This window comes from Drosophila ficusphila, unplaced genomic scaffold (genome assembly GCF_018152265.1).
Source record: "Drosophila ficusphila isolate 14025-0441.05 unplaced genomic scaffold, ASM1815226v1 contig_723, whole genome shotgun sequence".
Lineage (NCBI taxonomy): Eukaryota > Metazoa > Arthropoda > Insecta > Diptera > Drosophilidae > Drosophila > Drosophila ficusphila.
The window spans coordinates 56,060-78,304 of NW_025064662.1; the positions used below are offsets into that span (position 1 = coordinate 56,060).

Consider the following 22,245-nt stretch of genomic DNA (forward strand, 5'->3'; position numbering starts at 1 on the left):
AATATAAAATAATTAAAAAATCAATCCTTGTTACTACATTATTCCATAATAAATGGTTACCAAGGAATTTTAATTTTTGTAATAAAGTTTGTAGGCATTTCCCCCGCATCTCTGCCATAAATATCGTCAATTAAGAAGGTCGACTGGGCGGGAAAAACGTTGCTAAACTGCCTCCCTCTGGAGGCCCCACCCTTTGTGCTCGAAATGCGTCTGATGTCGCATCAATTTGCGTAATAAGGTGTCGCGGCCTTCACACATTGCATCGCTCATAAGTTGCGACTCCCCGGGGACCCATGATTACAGGCCGATTGAAAAGTTCGCAGCAAAAACATTCAATTCGCCCCACAATCGATCGAAAGGCCATAAAAAATTAGTTGCGGCCCGCATTCCGATTTCCACTGAGTTGCGGCCAGCAAATAATAAAACAACATTGCGAATGGCCCATAGAAATATTCAATGTTTTTCTAGGTCCCAAAAGCGGAAGAGGTGCATATGGACTTTTTATGGGCAAAGCCTACGGCTCAGTTATTTAAACACAAGCATACGCACTCTCTGTATATATACCACCATATATATATAAAATACGATTCCATCGGAGTGTTTTATGAGTTCATAAAATTGGTGTGTAGGTGTTTATTATCGTTGTGTTATTTTGGTTTGTCCCCGTCACCAAATAACAGGGGAAAATTGAAATTGTGAAGTTACTTTTCTGCTGAATATTTTATCGCCGTCCTTGGCCAAGCTCGTAAATATGAATATATATCCCCGTTCCGTCCAATATCTTAAAGCTGCAGGCGGCAATCCGGCAACCGTAACTTGATTAGAAATAAGGCAGTCAGTCCATCCGTCCGGAGAACGAGGACCATATAAAAACTTTATTAAACGCAACTACGCATAAAAACAAAACGATGACAAAGTACGCGACCTCGTTGTCCCATCGTTCGGTGGCAAACGTTTTGTTTTGTTTTCTGTTTTTTTTTTTTTGGTTTTTCTTTTTTTTTCAGCCCGGCTGCGGCCTGCAACAATTCACTTCAAGATGTAGCAAATTTCATTACAATCGTAACAAGAAAACGTGTCTCAACAGCTAAATTGCAAGGGACGAAAAGCAAATCAAAAACGGGAAAAGCCGGCCCACGATTTCGCAGAAGGCCGAAGGCCTGATTGGGCTTTTATATATTGTAGGCCACTCGACCCAAAGTTTTTAAGCTTTTGTTCGTTTCTGGGTAAAAGATGTTGCAACTTAATATGCTTCAAAAAGAGTGCTCCCATTTTCAAAGCATTACTTTCCAAGCATTACATTTAATACAACCCAATACTATTAATTACAAATGTTTGTCGCAGGTTTTGTTTTATCACCCAATGATACTATCTATGTTATTTTCGTAATTTTTTCTTGGAAAAGGGTATATTTAATATCATTTTCCCCTCAGCTGTTTCATGCCACACCATTGTTTTTTTTTTTGGGATTTTTTTAGGTCGATAAACAAACTACATACATATGCCTGTGTCTTTTCTTTATTTCTTTTGCTGACTAGCTGGGTTTTTTCTTTGTCTTTTTATGGCCTCAAGGAAAAAGGCAGAGTGTCAGATCCGAAAAGAGAAACACAAAAGGTGTTAGTGAATTTTATTCAAATTTGACGCTAATCAAACGCTGCGTGACAGGAAAGTTAAGAGCAGCGAGAAATCCAATTCGCTTGGGATTTTCCAGCAAACAGGGCTTTTCCCAGAGGCATGATTTATCCTTGATTTGGGATTGTTTTGGCGATTAGCTGCTGAATATTTTGCGTGGGATTGTATTTTAAATAAGAGCTCCATACAATGAATCTTTTCTATCTATCCATTCAGAATTTCTTAAGCTTTCGCACTTTAAATAGATTTAGTTCATCAAACAATAAAAGCTAGTTTAATAAACATTTATGACTTGTAATTATTTTTACCTTTGATTATTCCAAGTGAAATCTAAGTTATTTTTCTTTGTTTTCTGATAAAGTCCTTTATTGGCATTAAACAAAATCACAAGCGTTTGTCAACTCTTTAATGTATGTAGATTGAAGCTATCTTAAGAAAAACCCTAGAACAATGTTGACTGCGCCATATTTGCTCACGTTTCGAACGAGGATCTACGTGCTGTCTAAGTTGGGACCAAAGAACAATCCAAGTAACTATTTTTTTGGGGGAAGTACTCCAATGTGCAAGTGCCTGGTGACTGGGAAATAGTTTACCCATCTCCTCAGTTAAATTTTCCTAGTTTTTCTTCATTTTTTCCAACCGATCGACTGCCTCTGGCGGCCTAAACGCATTTGGGTTTCCGTTTCCATTTCCATTTGGGCAACAGAAATCGGAATCTCCGCGCAACCGCCAGACGTCGCCGGCTTCATTTGTCCAACTCCATCTCGGCCGGATCTGCGCCTCCTTCGCCATCCTTTTCCCCCTGCTCGATGGCCTTGGTGGCCGTGGGATCGGAAACACTGCCGAAATAGTTACCCGTGGGCTCGATCTCAACCACTCGCTCCACGTCGTCCAATTTGGGAGGTGCCGGCACCGTAATCATGAGGATTCCATCGGCGGAGAAGGTGGCCCTCGCCTGGGTGGCGTCATAGTGCCTCGGAAGTTTGTAGGATCTGGTGAACTCACGGGTGATGCAGAGCTGACCCTTCTCCGCCCGGTCATCCGATTGCTTGCCCTCCACGCAGACGGTGTCACTATTCCTGGCCTTCACTGTGAGTTCGCCGATCTGAAAGTGGTGGACATCCAGGACCACCTTGAAGGTTCCCCTCCCCAGGGAATCCGGTTCGGTTCCGGTTTCGATCACCACTCTTCCCACCAAACAGGATCCGTGACACCAGGCACTGTCGTCCATCCGCAGATGGAAGTCCCTGGCACAGACATCCAGATCGTGGGAGAGGTAGTAGTGCCTCTGGCGGCACTTCACCTCCCCGGTGGACCAATGACGACGCGGTGGCCAGTGGTGGTGTCCGCCGTGGTCATGGTCGTGCTCCCAGTCCCAGTCCCAGTGGATGGGCATGACTGCTACTCCTTCTGCTCCTCCTTCCTTCCTCCTTCGATCTCCGGCTATCCGCTTAGAGATTCACGGACTCCGGTTCGTTGGACACGGAGCAAGCGTGTTGATTTTTGGCTATGCTGGCCAAAAAAACCGTTGCCCTCCGCCCGGTTCGACTCTTACAAGCTAACTGAGTGCAGTGGGTGTGGAAATGTGGAAATGTGGAAATCGGCGCAGCTCGGAGCTACACAACTGTACCTGGCACTAATGCCACTGCTACTGAGCTATTTTCGCCCCACCTTCAATGCCGTTTAGAAATGCAGTGGAAAATCTAGAAGTTCAACTGCCGTTTTATGTTTACCAACAGAAATATATATCAAATAAATGGACTTTTTCGATTTCCATCTGGAGTAAATTTATGTTCTCATTTTTACTAAACAGAGTGACAGGTTTATATAAATTAGTTTAATAGGAGAAGGCATCAACTTGTGGAAATAAATACGCAATACAGGATTAAAGACGACTAGCATCTTGTTAAAATGTTATTGCTATTCTGAGGATGAAATTAATATCCTATTAGCGTAGACTACTTGCTTAAAATAAGTTGGTTGTGTAGGGATATCAATAGTTTAATTTTAATTTCTATTAAATAAAACCTCAACATTTTTAGTTCAATATTAGGTGGCCCTACTGTACCGCATTCCTTCAGAGCGACACGCGTTGCCGGGAAAGTGGGTCTCAGCCTTGCAAAGAGAACCCAAACAGTTTGATCAATACCCGTCCTCCCGGCAACGCGCTCCAATCAGCCGCTGAAGTTTCGTCCTTTTATTGCACAAACGGCGCCAAGGAGCCGGAATTGGAAAAGCGACAAGACAGGACAAGGAAAACACTGCACAGCGAGTTTAGCCAGTTATGAGATAATGCCAAATTTTGAGGGGAATGGAGTGACGATGGCGGAATGGCGATGGTGTCACTAATTGTGCCATTGTCACCCCGCAACAGAAAAGCAGAGCAGGGATCCAAGGATCCAAAGGATTCGAGGATTCGAGGAGACGAGGAGACGAGGAGACGAGTGCGGCAGACGCATTGTGGCAAATGAAACTAATGAAAATCGTGACCCCCCACATCGAAAATGGATGCACTTGGAATAAAAATCTACTGGGATTTTAGAGTAAAAAATAAGAACAATACAGATGGTTTCTTAACATTAATAATTATTTTAGATTAAAAAATATTGGTATAAGATTACTTAAAATTTTCGAATGCATTCTGATGGCGTTTTTGATTTTATTTTGATTTGAATCCCGATTTTTAAAATTTATTCAGAATAGAAGAATCTATTTTTAGAAAATTAGTAAAAAGAAACTTAATATGATAAACATTTTTAAACTTAAATCTAGTAGTTACATTTTTCTGCAGCTATAATAAAAATTGAAGAATTGAATAAATTATGTGATAAATAGGAGATGATAAATTTGAATGAAAATATGGCAACAGTAAATAACTAGATTTTTGATTGGCTTGAAGACTTGGGATTGAGTTTCTTGTGTAATCCTTACGTGCAGAAGGACTACCTCCGCCTCCTCCGTTCGAATTGGATCCCATATATATATATAGTGTATATAGATGGCTGCATTCCATTGTCCTAGACAACGTTGCGTTGTCAAGACAGTTGTTGTCTCTTTGTTGCTGCTATTTTATACTACTGTTGCCCCGAGTTGAGCCAATTTGTAAAATATATACGAAATATATTTTACTTATGTCTCGTGCTGGGGTCAGGCAATTTGGCTGCTTGCTGCTGCATGGCAGCTGAAATTGAATTTTTGCTTTGGCTTTTAAGCAAGTTTGACAAATTTTCCCAAGCCCGGCCAAAAGTGACTGCAACAGTTTCGTTGGCCCCAAAGCCAAAGACTCGTTTTCTTGGCTCGAAAATCGGTGGGATCGGGATCGGCGATGAGGAAAGGGTTCGAAATTGCATTGACAGGCAGTCAAGCCCTTCCACTTCACAGCGCTGAGACAAATATAGATTACGCAAGTGCTCAGGGTTAAGCTAATATTAGCCCGAATTTGGGTTGGCTCTTTAAAAGGTCAATTGGTTTGCTGGCTGCGAGCTGTGTGTTTTCTGAGGAGGCAAACTTAAACCTAAAACCTTACACATCGTTGCAAAAGACGTCAGAGCTGTAGACTTGCTGATTTTAACGAGCTCCTGCTTATGGAATTAGTGGCTATTTGTTAAATGAATAAAATGTGAGGAAAGGTGATCTGGGTTAGAAGACTTGGGTTTCAGCTCAGTTGATCTCTGACTATTCGACTTAAAGGTGTTTGTTTAAAAGCTAAATGTAAGCAAAAATTATGGATTTTAAAATATATAGGGATTCTCTGGTGAAAAAAGTGATTAAAAAGTGAAATTCGATTATTCTGGCTTAATTATTTTCAGTTTTCTTAAAATTTTAAATGATTTTTAGCTGCTTCAATGTAAGGATCAAGTAATTGTCTAAAATTAATCAAAGTGTATTGAATATTTTTTGAGAAGTAAAAGTATTACTGCGTAAAATCACTTAACATCGTAAGTTAATTTTCAGTTGTTTAAAAGTTCGTTTGCAAGTTAAAAGTAATAAAATATTAAAAAAGTGAATTGAAAAATCTTTGAGAAGTGAAAACCAATTAAGCGAAAGTGACTCGATATCGTAGCTGAATCAGGCAATCGAGGATGGCTTAATGGAAGTATTTGCTTAGCCACATCTGTAATATTGGCATTAGTGGCGTTGTAGCACTTAATCAGCAGGGCGACCTTGTCGCTCGGCAATCCTGCGACCCACATTGCAAAAGGACACAGGATTAGGGGCACAATTAATGGCCGAGTCCCGGTGGCAGCCGTAGATTATTTAACACATGTGTGTCCCGGCGCCTTCGAATGGCAATGTTAATCAAAGCCACAATTTGGTCGATCGGGAGTTTGCGGGCTCCTTGGCAGGCGGCTTTGGATGCGTTGGCGCCGTGATTGGAAAATAATTGCACTCATTAAGTGGGTTATATGGCCAGGGAATGGTTTTGGCCGATAAACATCTGCTAACTGGGTCAAAATTCGGCGGCTGGCAATCCAATAGATTAACGGTCGAACGCCTCTGAATTCGCAGTTAAAGGTTTCCCAAAGTGGGTAATTTAGGCAGGAATGAACAATAAACACTTGATTCGTTTTGGGAATTTTAAAGTATGCCATTTAGGATGTGCTTAATAAAAAGACTAAATAAATAAAACGATAATATCAACATTGTATCAGTATTAATTAAAGTTAATTTACTACGTTAAAAAAAATATTGAAAGCAATAATGTAAACAATGAAAGTTCATTTTTTCTGATTGTCAATTTAAGGTGAGGAAATATTAATGTTTGCCTGATAAAAACTGAAAAAGAGCAATCCTTTGTTTAACCAATTTTTTAGGCATTACAATATAACGTTTTTATGATAGTTTTGGATATTATAAACATATTTTTTGATACCTTGCATATGCAAACCGTTCAAACTTAACAACAGTTTACAAACAGCCACAGCGCAAACTAATCAAGAGATGGCTAGTATTTGCCCAGTTCCGATAATAAATTACTTTTCCCCAAGTGAACAGCTCCCTGCGGTGAAATCAAGCATTAAAAATTGACTTACTTCCGGTTATTTTAGTACGCAAAAGTAAAGTCATCGGACGGATTTAATGTGTAGTCGTTTGTATAATGCAAAGTTGGTAAATGTCCAAATGAATGACTTCGCTCACTTCACTTTAGTTAAAATATTTACTAATACTTGCCGCCCCCTCGTTTTTGGGGGAGAAAACATGTGTTTGCGGCTTTGAACGCCAGTCATTTTTTACACATCAATGCTCCTAAGTGGGCCACGTTGGCGGGGAAAAAAGCGGAGGGCTGGCAGCCAGCCACGTGGAGGTCCTGCAGCAAACAGGACTCGCAATGTGTACTATATATGTGGGATGCGTACAAATATGCATAAAAGTAATCATAAGTCCGGGCCATGAAAGGGTCCGAATTGTTCTACCAGTTGGCATAGTTGGCTTCACAGGATAACAAAAAGTCCGGGATTAGATTCGGTTATCGATTTGCGGGCAGGGGCCATTCATTTATTTATTTGAAAGGTAATATACGGATGAACAATCCCGGACTCGAACATCAAATAAAAATATTTCGATCGTTATCTGGTGATTGAATAACATGTAATGTATTTTGTGGTTGGGCAGAGAGCATATTTTACAAGGTTTTGAAATTTAAATGTGCTAAACATGACATAAAAGGAATATAATGCAGCTTTTGGCTCTCCGTTTTGAAATATATCATGGTGTACATTTGTTGCCTATTATTATCGGATAAAATAACTCTTTTTAAAATGATGGGATCATTCCGTACACTCGAAAAATATTTTGATGACTGCATTAAAGCCACTGAGAATAAGTTTTTGTGATATATGATTATCGAAATACTTCTATAATTATTATTGCTTTCTTGTTATTATTTATTTATTTTATGCAAAACTTAAATTGTGGTTTAAAGTGTAAAATATTTAATATTTTTCTGCGTATAAGGAAAATAAAAACAAATGGTACACCATTTTATATAAAAGAAATTATGATTCTCGTGGATTAAATGTAGTGAGAGGAAGCATTCGAGGCTGAAAAAAAAAGAGTTTTGGCAACGCTTCGTGACATGCCGCTGCCAAAGATTCTTTTCTGGCGAATGCTGAAAGCATTCCTGCCGGCGCTTAAATTTTTGTTAATGAATTGCGAATTCTATCGGCAGCTGTGGGTCCCACCAACCGACCAACCGACCAACCTGCAAAATCTGCCGAGCTCCCCCTCTTAATTTAAGCCAAACACTCCAAGGACCGCCGTTGCTCGCATTTCCCATTCACGCAACACATTTAAAGTTTGAGCTTTGTGGCTCGGCTGCAAGGCGAATTGTCAAGGCAACATGGTGGGTCGCCCATTTCAATTCCAGTTGCTGGGTGGTTGCTTGATAAGTGGGTGGTGGGTGGATGGTGGGAGGTGCGAGGTGGATTGAAGAAGGGCTAAGCTCCTCATAACCCCATGCCAAGTCGTCCAAGTAACAGCCCCTCGTTAGTTACGGCCATATGCTTTTTATGTAACAAAAACACACACACTCTAGCACACACACACTTACTGTAGCACACACACAGTCATCACATATGCAAGTGGATCTGGAAAAGGACACGGATCCTGCGGGGGTGGAATGCCATTCGTATGTGCTGGCCACACATGTGTTTTCCGGCTGCCCCACTCCGTTGGATTTATGATCAATCATTTGGCTAGGCTCACTGCGGTTAGCTTTTAGCTTTCGGCCTGGCCCAAAACCCTCGGAATCTCTGGTTCTCTGGACTCCCCGACTCCGACTAGTGCGTCATGGCAGAGTCCTACAGTTCCACGGCTGACAAATCTTTATCTCCGCCCTGACTTATTTATCCTTTTCGGCCGTTTCATTTTTATTCTGCCAGGCATTTTTATGTCATGTTTATTGATGTGTAAAAGTCATAAAGTCAAATTGAACACTTGTGCCGCCAGACTCGCGGGGGACAACTCATCTCGACTGTGACATTGGACCAAGATACAGATTTTCCCTATATTTCGATATTTTCTCGGGAGGTACTATAACTATAGTCTGAGATTTGTAACTCAGGAAAAGAGAAGTTTCCGAACCAAAAAAGAATGTATACTCCTAATTTAAAGTAAGCTAGATATTCACTCTGTTTGTATCGTTCTAAATATGCCATATGCCATTATAATCTTGTAACATTTCTTTCATTCATCTGGCTTATAAACTTCCGGATCAAATATAAAAGATGTTCTTATATTTTAAAAAATTGACATTAACATTCAAATTAAAAAGGTTTCAATATCAACATGGATAAATTTAGTTTCCTATGATGTTTTTGTGTTACTTTATCTAAATCGAATAAAATAAAATATCTTTTTAAATTTGAATACTTATAACAGTTTGAAATATCTTTTTTTTATTTTTCTTTCCTATTTTAATTTTAGTATCCGGAAGGGTATAAAAACTTCTAAGTTAGCTTGTTCTCCCTTTTTCTCCTTTTGATTTTCTACTATTTTATTAAAACTTCAGACGACGGAGTTCGGATTCCGGATTCCGGATTCCGGACTCCGTATTCCGTTGGGGTCGAAGTTTATGGCATTGCAATTGGAGCTGCTTGTGGGAGATAAGCAGCTGGGCACAGGAAACTTGGCCAGAGGACAGTTCACTCACCTTGTCGCCTTGCTGGCGTTCACCGAAGCGCCGTCTTTGAACCACTGGAACTGCATCCTGGAGGATCCCTGGGCGGTGCAGGATATGATGAACTCGCTGGCCTCGCGAACTCCCGATTGCGGTTGATTGACGCTCAGTTCCTGCAAAAGGGAGACAATGCCGCGCTAATTAGACTCCTGCCAGTTGTGGTTGGGTTTTCGGGGTTACGGAGTGTCACGGTATTCGGGGTTTTCGGGGTTTCGAGTTCCGGGTTTTCACTCGCAAAACTTCCTGAACGGGAAACCTGGGGAGCTCTGAGGTTTCGGCGGCTTGTTCGTCACGTTAATGCCACTTAATTGCTGGCCGGCTGATGAGGCCAATTGTTCGGCCCGGCTGGCCGCAATTAATAAATAATTATTTTCGCTTCTCGGTCCGAGTGTCAAGTGCCACACTGTTGACATATTTATGTGCATATTTATTAACACGGCACTTTGCTACATTGGCTATTACCGCATTTTCTGTTGTTTTTTACTTCTGCTCTCCATTTTTATTTTTTTTGTATTTGCTTTTATTGGCTCGGCATTGCAGCACGTGCCTCAATAGTTAATAAATTATTGTTTAATATGTATCGGATGGAGAGGAGGAGTGGCATCTATGTAATGCGGACAAGAGTATATTTATTGCGCTTTTTAATAGCCCAGGATGGCCAACTCGGATGCGAATTAATGAAAATACCATTCGCCATTCGGCAAAAATCAATGATGAAATGCCTCCGAATTGATGGATGTGCCCAGATGGCAAAAGTGAAAGAGTGCCGGGGACGAATTTAAAATTTATTTGTGCGAAAATTCAGGCTAACCGGAAAATTTCAATAGATATCTTGTGCGAATGCTTGTCGGAATAAATGCCTTTTGCCGAATAGCCAATCAAATATCTCGGACATAGCTTTTCGCATAGAATTTCGACGCAAAAACGTCAAAAAGAGATGGATTAATGCTTTTATGGCTGGCTTATTGCTTTCACCGGAAAACCACTCACCAGCAAACCCAATGGTGGATTCTCGTCGAAGTGATGGAAATTCGCCACCAAAGTGAAGTTTCCAATCCTGCCGCGTTCCACCATCCTGGTGATGGCATCCCGGATCCGCTGGGAGTCCCCTTTGACACCAAAGAAGTGGAAGGTTATGTCCAGTCGGTCGGAAGAGTTCGATATCAGCTCCAGATCGCTAATCTTTGTGATGTTAAAGTTACGCAAAACACGACCAAGCTGAAATATAAAAAAGAATTTAATATTAGATAAATTATAAAATATAATAATGTTAATATTGTTATATTTCCATTTTCATTTTAAACAATGATTATAAATCAATCAATCAGTAATATTTATATTATATTATGAACCATTTTTATTGGTCCAAAATATATCCTAATACTTAATCTTATTAATTATTTATTTTTTTTTTTATTTTATGAACAAATGTATTTCCTGCAAAATACGAATATCGCCAAAATCTTAATCTTGTTTGAACGAGGGATTTACCTTAATCTCTGCCTTATCAAATACCATAAAAAATAAAACTATTTGGAAAGATTATACATAACGTATCCACATAATAAATTCAATTACTTAAGTATAGTACGTAATGTTTTGGTTTAGAAAAAGAAATGATTTTCGGTCCCTGGAATTAAAGCCCGAAAACTGTTAACCTTTATGGCTTACCTACATTTCACTTTGCTATCTAAGCCCCAAACTCGTTGACTGCGTCGCCACTTTTTCATAATTTGAAATTAATGATAATATATTCGTGTAAATAGCACCGCTGGGCATTGGACCCGCATTGGAATACAGCCACACATCGGATAGCAAGTTTCGGCCAGAAAAAAAGGAGGATATATAAGGGTTCACCTGGATGTTCTTACTCCAAGGAGAGCGCTTAAAGAGTCCTTGGGAAGTTCACCTTTTTTTCGGCTGCTTTGTTCTTATCGCTTCGCTTTAAGCTGCGGGCCAAGCTTTTCCCGCTCAAATTGGCCATAAAAGGAATTTTCCCGGGCTTCGGTTGCAGCAGGTTGTGTCATAATGCCCGGCTGCAGGACTCAACTTGCGGTCGTCCTGAGCGAGGCTTATCCTTGTTTAAATGATTATGCATTATGCCAAAGCCGTTTGCTTTGGCCGGTCCACCTAAGTCCTAATACGGTGGTTAGTTGTGTTGTCTAAAAGTTTTACCAACTTTTCTCTCTGTTTCCCTCGCTCTTTGTTGCATACTTAAATATTCATGTTATTGAGCCGTATATATACATTTACATCCTTTCTCCCCCAAGGGCTTCAATTCAATGGTTCTTTAAGATCTATTTCAGTTAAACGAGGAGTTGTTAAGGACAACCTTTAGTTTGTTCTATCCTTTAAATTATTTTGTGGAAGGTTGATCATTTTTGCGAGGCTTTGCCTTTTTGTGCCACTCTAAGACATAACCAATTAGCGCTTTTAATTAAGATGGCATTAGACTGCTACAATAGTGCGGGAAAAGCGGAAAAACTCCCGAGAAAATGTGGCAAGCCATGAAATCAAAGCTGACAGGAAAAGTCTCCCCGGCAATGGTCACTATGGTTTGTGTGTGCGAAAACTTATTGGAAGTAATTATGGGCCACCATTGCGCCTTTTAAAAAACCTTGAAGAACTTCAATTGGCTTCCATATTTTTTTGTATTATTTCTTTTTCCAACACCCCACTGCAGTTTGTAATTATTTGTGGAGAATGCCGAAACTAATGCAATTCCGTTGGCCTAATTAGTGGGTTGGTAGGTACTCATACAAATTGCCGGCTGGCTCCATTGTTGGGGGGCACACAAACACTTGGCATCGACAATGCCGGAATGCCGGTGAAAATCCGGGCCCAGAAGTGGAAAGTAAAGCTTGAAAGGCCCGGAAGGTAAAGGAGTCTCCCTTCACAAGTGGTCGCGGCGAAAAACTTCACCCAAGTTGTTGGGCAAATATATAGTTACGGAATTAATCAGAAAAGTGCGCACAAAAACGAACGCAGCAAGCAAGAAAATAAATATTTTCGGTTAATATAAAAGAATTTACCCACTGCCACCCGATTTTTTTACCCCACTAGCCTCCCCACTTTCCACCCATTTCCCATATTTTCCTTGGCTCATTTTTTGCGCTCCTTGCTTTTTAATAAATATGCCGCAAAATGAAAGATGGCAAGTGGCAAGAAGAAGCGAAGGAAGGGGGAAGGGGGAAGGAAGAGAAGGGGGGAAAAAGTGCAACAGTGAACGTGCTGCAAAGTGGCTTCGGTTGTTTGGCTCGAAAGTTCCTAAGAGGCTTGTGGAAACCGGGTGAATGAGTCCGGCCAAAACTGGAAAACCCGGAAAAGGACAGGGAAATCGCCTCGTCCCTTTTTCATACCGACGAGTATGAGTAGGCCGTTTGTTTGGACTGCTGTGAAAAGTTTTTAAGTAAAGTGTTGCAAACAACAAAAAAATATAAAAAAAAAAAAAAAAAATGAAAACCAACAGTTTGTGGAAAAAGTTTGCTCGTGACGGAGTCGGGAAACCCGGAAAATGTCAACTGGGCGCAGAACTGGCTGCTCATAAGGTGTACTCAAATATTGATTTAATGGGGCACCTTTTTGTTGTTGACTCTGTTTCACCGAACCAATGCTCACTCAAAAAATTAAAGTTCAACAAGAAGTAATTGGATAAAATGAACAGAATTTATTGATGGCACATAGTTAATTTTAATTCAGAGGCATTAGGTTAATCCTACAAAAGCATTTAACTGCTGAGATTAATATTGTTATAAATTTAATAATTGATTTTATAACCAAAGGATATATGCATATTGTTTCTGAATAATGCGTTTATTATTATCCTGGTATTGAAACTTGATTTAATTGAATTAATATCCTCCGTTGTTTTATAGCTACCTTTTTATGTACTTTACAATTTACTGCTCCTCTCTCCTGCTGAAAAGGCAACAGGAAAAATAATACACCATCATGTAGGGAGCAGAGCATCCTTGTTGAGCAAAGTTTGTGCGTGGAAATGCATTGCAGTTCGCCTCGAGAACCACAGAGATTTCATTGGAGGGTAAAAATCGCAGCTCCATTAAATCTCAGCTTCTTTCTGGCTCATACGCTCCTTTCTGGTGGGAAAGTGGGCTCCTTCGAGCAGATCCTGCAGGAGTGCCGGGGCTTAACCCTCGGAAGAGCTCGGCATTCCGAAAAGGCAGTAATATCCTGGACTTCGCATCGCCGTTTGCTCCTCTGTTTAATCGCACTCGCCTTCCCACATCGCTTTCATCCCGAGCCAGTGCTAATGGCATTTTAATTTCGAGTAGTCAGAGAACACTGCGTGTGCAAATATCCTCGAAGGCTCTCTGTTTTATCCTGGCAAGCGTTTTACCTTTTATTGATACAGCGAAATTACGGCCGAGCGAACGAGTTGGCTTTCCCTTTGATTAAGAAATAGTTGCGATAATCTGCCAGCCATCAGCATGCCAGAACTTCTAAAAGTACCACCTACTCTACTTTTACTCCTACTTTTAGTTCAACTGATGCTGGAAAAATACAAACAAAATGCTGGCAAACTACTTATAGCAACCTTCAGAGCCCATTAACGGCTGAAAGTTGCTCGAAACTCGAAAAAGTTAAGCACGATAGGCGAAAATGAAACCGGACAGGGATGCTAATGCAGTATAAAAGTCGGGGATAATGGGGAGTTGTTATGCAAAACACGGGAATCCCCTTCCTTTTGGATGCACTCACGGGAGAAGTTGCATACATCCAGCAGTTGGCAGGATTTCTCAAGTTTGCCTGCCAAGAAGTCCTTTTTGGCCAGCTGAATTTGAATTTGAATTAATGTCGCCGTCTTGCTTAAGGCCATTAAGATTCGCCTCTAAAACTAAACGGCCACTTTTTCGGGCTTATCCCTTTGCAGATTTCCAGCCAGGAGTTGACAGGATGCCGGGCGTGGTCTTCCTAATCGTCGTGCCAACGGCGAATTTTGAACGTGAGCTGATTTACGGTAAGCAAGTAAAGTGAAGTAAAGTAAAGTAAAGTAAAGTAAAGTGCGGCCAAAATGGGCGGCAAATTGAATAAGCGCCCCTGCCTAATTAAATACAAAGTTGCAATTTTGTTTACACGAGGCCATAGCATTTATCTAGGCGTCGGCACAACCGCATAATCTGCCCAACCTCCATCCAAAATCACATACTATATATATAGATATATAATCGTGTATGTACGTATGTATACCTGTATGCATTGGGCTTAGGCGCGTAATTACGTTGTTTAGTGGCGTTATTAATTATTTTATGACATCGTAAAAGTGTTCTCCGGGCCTAAGAGCTCGCCATAAATGTTGCATGAACATCCCGGCGGACCGAACACACGTGGGAGTGGATTTTTTTGCTTCGCATTTTCGGAGCGCCTAACCCGGCATTTTGCGGCATTTGGTTTGGAAAGTTTTCGCCAAGATAATTTTACAAGCGGATGCCGAAATGCCAAAATGCCGAGCGTACGTAGCACATTTCGCCGGCAACGAAAATTTAATATTAAAAATTTAATTAGCCACGATGAAATTGGTCGGAGGAATGTGCCGAAGCGAACACGTTTTTCAGAAAATAGAGCAGTCGAAGCTATTGGCTCGAAGGCTCCTCCGAATTAAGCCACTGTATAAACGAGCGATTCTTGTGGCAAAAGGAAATTTTCGCAAAAGTAAAGACCTTGGGAATTAATTGCAGAGATGCCCAACTTTCGACACTAGCCCACGCAGCTATCATTTATCACAATCAGGAGCGATAAAAAGCCCACAATAAAAACCCATAAAACAATATAATTTATGAAATAAATGGCATCGGGCAAATATGGCATCTTGCACAAGATTTTGGGGACAAAAACTGGCATGTGTTGGAGTCGTTTTCGGCGAGGAGCATTAATCAAATATTTATTTAAATACAAAACAAGGCGATGGCAAAAGCCATCAAAGAGAATCATCATTCATTTAGTTTGTCACCATGGCAGCACACAGTCTGATAATGACAAAGGAGCCGAAGTGGAGCCGATGAGCAGAGCGTTCCAGGGGGTTCCACAGGCCTTTAAGAGGGGCGTGAATAAAGTGGCCTAGGGTCGTGCAAAAAATAAGTCACCTTTGTACCCTGGATGAAAGGTATATTGATTGTAACTATGGTACAATAATTTTATAAATATTTAAAAACCTTATTTAATTAAGGCTTTTCAAGCTATTTACATTGATTATTATTACATTGTATTATAGAAATGAATTGATCCAATTAAAATTTGTATTATAAAAGATATTACATAGAACCAACCTAATTAAAATTTCAAACAGAGTTCATAAAAAGCTAAGCTAATCTGGTATCAATTTTTGGACATACCCCTAAAGAGTTAAAGAGTTATTTAAACAGCCCAATCGAAGTTGCATACACTTTTTAATTAAATTATTATCCAAAAAAAGACCATTGTAAGGGAACAAAATATTGTTTTAGTTACCAGTACAAAGTACTTGAAATCTCCGTAAAAAGTGAACTAATTACCCAAACAAAGCAGACGAAGTTTCTTTAGAAAAATATTTATCTCCAATTTAAAGTTGTCTGCATATTTCAGGATTTCCTCAGTTTAGGGTACCCCAGTATCGAAACAGGCAATTGGCAGGACTTTTTAATGTGGGATGATGAGAGTGGTGTGAATTGTTGGCCTTGGCAACAGCTTAAAGAGTGCAAAACACTTAGGCAAACATAAGGACTTGGGAAAAAAGAAAACAAAACATAAAAAGTACGCATGCACTCGGGGCGAAAAGCTGAAGAGCCAGGCTCATAGGTGTCAGACATAAATCACGAGTCCCTCAATTCCATGGCGACCGAAAAGAGATGTTCGATGTTGGGAACTGAGACGGAATTAAACAGGCAAAACAAGGACCATCGAAGTGCTGGCCAGGTGGTATGAGTTAACAAATTCGCTGACTTTCAGGGAACTTTTGCCACTAGAGAAACTATGCGAAACAAAAAAAAACAACGCAGACACACGAACGAAGGGTCCTGGATCCTGGAAGGCAAAGTCCTGGCCTAAGCGCATTTAAGCCTTATTTTGGCATTTGTCAATGTGGCGGGATTTATATTACATTTCGATGTCTGTCTGCCGCCGCCGCTTGTATAATATACATAATAAATTGTGATCCTTTGTGTGGTTTTTATGTAGACTTTGATTTGATTTTTCGCTTGCCACTTTATTTATTTATTTAGATCAAGTGGAGCTTAGTGCCCCAGACCTCATGGGTTTTTTTCTTTCTCTTTTTTTTTATCGGGATAAATTTTTGTGGGTAACTTTAATTTGAGCCCTAGCATAAGTTGTATATGTAATTGCATAACAACAACGCCATTATTTGTTAACGATGGCCGGACATTTAATTAGCGTAATTTGCAGGAAAAACAAGCTTAGCGGTCGAAAACCAAATATTTGTTAAACGCTTAACTGGATACCAAAATATCACTGCAATTTACGCTAATTGCAGTATAAATAGTCTGATTGCCGTGAATTAACTAATCAGGTTTGAATTATGCCAGAGTTTCCAAAACAATGGCATACTTATCGGGGCACTGAAGGGTGTAGGAATTTAATTTAGCAATTTCGGAGTATGTATCTACGTATACTAATCGCCTGAAACTGAAACGAAAACTGAAACTGACCTCCTGCCATCCTGTCATCTCCACCACCCCTGAAAACCATTTCCATGGATCCATTGAGTCCATGGAGTCCGGCTTAATGGCAAATCAGCTTACGTTTATGTACACGGCCGTATCACCTTTTCATTAACCCAAACCAGGCACTTCAAATAATGTCCTAGTGGAGACGTCGGCCGGTGGCATTGGCAGCCATCCAGGACACCTCGGTCCGCATCCTGCGGTCGCTGCATCTGGCAATGGAGGTGGCAACAATAATCTGAACATCAATCTTCCGGAGAATAACAACGCAATACTACGACTCGAAGTTGAATTACGTGACAAGAATGTGCCCAAGTATCGTCGTGGAGTGGGCGGCGGTGGGCGTGGCGGCGGTCCTGGCATCGGACAAGTGGGCGGAGGAGGAAGGGGGAGGAGGAAGAGGGGGCGCAGGAGCTGCGATTGGAGCAGCTGACACCTCCACGGTCGCCGCTCCGCTGGACAGACGTAATTTAGTGGTGCCGCTCGAAAAGGTAAGTCGAACTTCGAACGGTCAGTTGCGAGTGGCAAGTGGCAAGTGGAAAGAAGGTCCTTATCGAGGGGGGCAGCTTGGGGGCGCTTGGTACCCCCCGAGCACTTAAACTTGATTTTCTTGTGCGTTGTATTGGGAGACAAGGGTTCGAAGCTGGCTTTGAGTGAGATTTATACTTGGAAAAAATAGATCTTTTCCTAAAAGCGATAATAAAAAGCTTATTACATTTGAAAAGTTTGTAAGATTTTCAAAGTTAAATATAAAATTTATTTAAAAAAAAATCTTTGGTATACATACAGGCAGCTTAATAGAAAGTTTTTTAAAACTTTTAATAGTAATGAATATTTGTAAATTTTGTAGAACTTCGTTCCAAGATTACTCTTAAAAAAATTAGTTTCGGTAACTTATTCGTGATAAAGTATACTGAAAAAAATTTCATTTCTTAAAACGAATTATAGTAGACAAAATTTATAGAAATCGGAATAAAAATAGTTTATTATTATAATTAGAACTTAAAACTTGCGACAGCTGAATATATTTGTTCTTAAAACATTAGTTTTTTGTAGGCGTAGCCTTAAAATAAAGGCTTTAGGTATCGACGGTTTTAAACCAAATTACAAAAATCAGTAGACCGTTAGAATATTTTACTTGAAAGTTTTATTAAATAAAATGAGTAGTAGTATTTCCTTTAATAAAACTTCTGCAATAAGCTTTTAAAGTAAAAAAAAACTAAAACTCACTTTAAAAAATTTCGAAAAATATTTAAGTAGGGTAATAGTTTTCTCTCAGTGCAGTGCTGAGATTGCGGCAGCGATAGGAGCGGCGACAACGACTGTTGCTCGTTTGCGGGATGCACTTAACGGGCGAGAACGAGGAACGTGAAACGTGACTCGAGAGCGTTGCGTAAAAGGTTACCCAAATTGTATCTTGCGGGAGATTATACTGATGAATGTGGCGCCTTAGCTGGCTGGTTGGTCCTCGGTTGGCAAGATTGATGGATGCATCGCCTCGGCGACCGGGGACAAATCAGTTGCCCTTGTAACAAGCGCCGCACATAATCAGTGGGCGAGCCCAATTCCAATTAAATGCAAAGCCATAACCCATAAGCTGTGAGCCGTAAGCTGGTGAAAATGACACTCTAAGCTGTTGATATTGCTCCACCTTGTTCGCCTTGGCAGGTTCTCGAGGAGCTGCTCGTCAAGCTGGAAATCGAGCACGTTACTTGGACGACCAGCAAGAAGGGATACTTCCATCACGTCGTCTTCCCACTGCAGGCAGGAGCCGCCTGCGAAACCACCTTGCACTGCCTCACCGAGCTGGGCATCGGCACTAAATTGAATTCCAGTGTCAGGTAAGTTGAGACATTGAGGGGGAAACAAGCGCCAAACGTGCCGGGAAAGTCAAGTTGGCTAAAGGTGCAACTGGAGCTGCAGTCCAGCAACAGCTGGTCGAACTTATCAGGTGACTCGGCGGGTTTTTAATAAAAATGCAATAAAAATGCAGAAGTAAAGATGAGAAGTCCTCGGAGAATCGGAGTTGGTTGCCAAGCTTCTTGGCTCACGAATTTTGATTGCTTGTAGGCGGAAGCCACTCTCTATTATCCTTGGCAACAGCCTGTCCGATTTGAATGCGTTATGTAAATGCAATTTAAAGGCCACTACAATAGTCCGACACGAATCCAATTAAAGCCCTTCGCCGGGCAAAAAAGAGTAAACACAACTGGGCTGCAGTTCTGTAAGCAAATTATACGCTTTGTCTTCGGGCGAAATTCCAAAGTAATTAAATTAAACAAAATACAATAGAGCCGAACAATGAACTCGACTAAGTGGGGCTGTGCAGATAAATTAAAGATGAACGGGCAAAAGAGCAGAAACAACAGCAGAAGTACAAGTACAAGAATCTCCGATGAAATGGAGTGTAGTTTGGAGTGCGGAGGGGAAGTGAAGACAAGTAGGTGTGATAATCGTTTAATGGCATTAAGCAGGGGGATTAAAACGCAGTCGAAGGTGTGACCAACTGAGAAGGGAGTCCCTCCAGGCAGCCAGAGGTCAAGGAGCAGATGTTTTCCTCCGGAGGAGGAGCCGAGTGGCCAGACAAAGTACGACTTAAGCTGATTAATATGCGCAGAAATTCAATTAAGAGAGGAGCTGCAAGAATGCAACTTGCGTTGATTGAGTGCCACTCGAGTAATCTATAATTCATGTTCGGTCGCCAGAACATCTCAAGATCTTGACGGTGTCAGCAGTCGGCAGTCGCCAGTCAGGTTGCAAGGCTCCCAGGCTCCAAGGATTCGAGGCTCCAAGTGGCACCCTTTGACATTTCCACGGAATGCGCATGACTTGTTTTACAGATATTCGCTTGCATATATCAATTTCAAACGTATCTACACGGAAAATAAACGTTCATAAAACAGATTTTAGTTTATTTAAAAGTCATATCTTGACTGAAAATGAGAAATACATAAAACAGTATAATAACTATTTAAATATTTATTGATTAACTTCCCTTATTCTTAACAACAATAATAAGAAAAATTTACCTTTTTGAATTTTTTAAAATATTTTGTAATAAATTCTTCAACTTTTTGTCAGCAAAAATATATTCAGTTGTACACTCTGTAAGTTATAAAGACAGTCGATTTTATAGCAATAAACTTCATTGTTTAAAATGGGCTTTCACTTTAAACAATTTTGAGTTTTAAGAAAGCTGCAGGCTCATGAACAATTATTTATGCTTAAAGAAATGGGCAATATAACACTTTGAACATTATGAAAGCTGTTATTTAAATATTTCATATACTAACTATAAATATAAAGAGTAATTTAAAAAACAAATAAGTTTAAGCATCATTGTAAAATTATTTTCTATGGCAAGATATAAAAACATCTGTTAATAGAATGTTTACATAATGAACTTAATTGTTTTCCCCTCAGAATTATTGAAACCCTTTCATTTCAAACCATATTTTTTCATGGATTGCGATGTAGATGCTTTCGCCTTTTCTTATTCTGTTAATATATTATTTTTTTGAAATGTACTTCCCGCAGTGTTCTGCCGTGCAGCGTTAGTTATGATGCCATCTCGGATGCGGCCAACATGCGCGACGACTACAGGTGAGTCTGCCACATACCATACCTTCTAAGGTGGGGCATTGTGTTCCGGTGGCATTGTATTTACTGGCTTTTGTGTCGAGCCCTGAGCAGCGAATTGGCTTTGTCAGGATGCCGCAGCTGTCGCTTTGTTAAAAACTAATTTCAGGTGCTCTATCCTACGTGTCAAAGGCGTCACTCATTTCATTAACTTTCACTCGCACTATTCTTTCACTTTCGGTCCGTTCGGCCGTGGAAATCGTGACATTTGGCTCTTGGCTCATGGCTCATGGCTCTTGGCTCCTGGCTCTTTGCTTTATTCCCTTAACGGCTCGTCTAGCCAAAGGGATTGAGGCCCCGAAGGCCTTGGCCCAGGCCCAAGTTTATTACGGCCTTACGAGCCAATTGGAATGGGAATTTCTCGTCGGGTTGGAAAGTGAAAATGGCAAAATTTGCATGGGCAAGATGTTCGGGGGTTGAAGGTTTTTGGGCTTTGGCATCTCCGGGTTGAGGGGTTAAATGCATCCAGTGTGTGCACACAATTTATGTGGCTGCTCCCAGCCAAAACCAAAAGTAGAGCCGAGGGTAAATACACACCCGATGACTTCTTGGCCAGCAATTGTCACTCGGTCCCCGAAAATACATACCTATGTGCATACCTGATGAGCTTGTAATTGAGGTTAGCTTGTGGTTTATTTTTGGGTGACGATTGAGGTGGTGTTATGGTTGAGTTATTAGAGCCGCACTCTAATCATCGGTAGACTAGACAACGAAAAGGGAAATTATGCGTAAAAAGCTTTGGGACAATTGACAATCAAAGCTGCAATCATTTGAGGATTTTCCACATCCAAATGGCTTTCAGCATTGGCAATTAAACAAGAATTTTGAGCTGAAATTTATTGGAATTAATAAGATATTCAGAGTCTGGAACAAAGTGAATATTATTAATCATACATTTATGATTTATCAAGCATAATATTTGGAAAAGCAATTCGCAATTCAATTAGATCATAAAGCTATTTTAATATCATACTCTATGTTGTACAAATATTTTTGTATGTTTGAGGATAGTTATTATTGTATTATTGTTTGTAGAACTTAAGTAAATATAACGCTAATAATGCTGGTTTCTAAGGGTTCAAATTGGCTTTCTGGATAGCCAATTCAATAATAGTAGACCAATTACACAGCTGCGCACATTCTTGTATATTTTACAAAGCATTACCATTCCATTTTATGTTTACTTATTTACCCTTTATTTTTTTCCTCTACAAAAAGCGAGGAAGCGGAGGATGCCTCGAAATGGAACAATTTTGTGGAATCAATTAAATCGAAATTAACAGTCAAACAGGTGGTGGATGGCGTTCGGGCAGGAGGATCCTTGTCCTTCGACTATTTGCTGCTAATCGTTACTGCCGAGTGAGTACGAAATCGGAGGTGGAAATCCCCCCTCTTCGAATTGAATTCCCCGGAATTCAACAGCTGGCGGAGTGGGTCAGTATAAAAAGTAAGCACTGCTCTATTATGTTCCGCATTTCCAGCTCTTTGGCGGCCCTCGGGTTGGTGGAGAATAATGCCCCCAATATAGTGGCTGCCATGTTAGTTTCGCCGCTTATGGGTCCCGTAATGTCGATAACATTCGGCGCAATTATCTCCGACAAAGAACTAATGGTAAGTGCAGCTTCC

At 40.5% G+C, this 22,245-nt stretch overlaps 3 protein-coding genes across 4 annotated transcripts in view; 1 reads left to right on the forward strand and 2 right to left on the reverse strand.

Annotated features, from left to right (window-relative positions):
* LOC108089159 overlaps positions 1–22,245 on the reverse strand; it is a 125,478-nt gene that overhangs the window by 31,136 nt on the left and 72,097 nt on the right. For both annotated transcript variants that reach the window (XM_017187283.2, XM_017187284.2), the window contains exons 7-8: positions 10,298–10,525; positions 9,281–9,420 (exon numbers count right to left, since the gene is read on the reverse strand). In XM_017187283.2, the coding sequence (XP_017042772.1) occupies positions 9,281–9,420; positions 10,298–10,525 (368 nt within the window). The remainder of the gene's footprint in view (positions 1–9,280; positions 9,421–10,297; positions 10,526–22,245) is intronic.
* Positions 1,974–3,258, reverse strand: LOC108089164 (heat shock protein 23). Its single transcript, XM_017187295.1, has one exon. The coding sequence runs from the start codon at positions 3,023–3,025 to the stop codon at positions 2,375–2,377; it is 651 nt and encodes a 216-aa protein (XP_017042784.1). The 5' UTR covers positions 3,026–3,258; the 3' UTR covers positions 1,974–2,374.
* LOC108089161 overlaps positions 5,315–22,245 on the forward strand; it is a 40,830-nt gene continuing 23,899 nt past the window's right edge. Inside the window, 8 exon segments of the mRNA XM_017187289.2 lie at positions 5,315–5,340; positions 14,199–14,285; positions 17,103–17,376; positions 17,378–17,471; positions 18,649–18,821; positions 20,518–20,583; positions 21,838–21,978; positions 22,101–22,230. Coding sequence (XP_017042778.2) covers positions 14,222–14,285; positions 17,103–17,376; positions 17,378–17,471; positions 18,649–18,821; positions 20,518–20,583; positions 21,838–21,978; positions 22,101–22,230 — 942 coding nt within the window. The 5' untranslated portion in view covers positions 5,315–5,340; positions 14,199–14,221.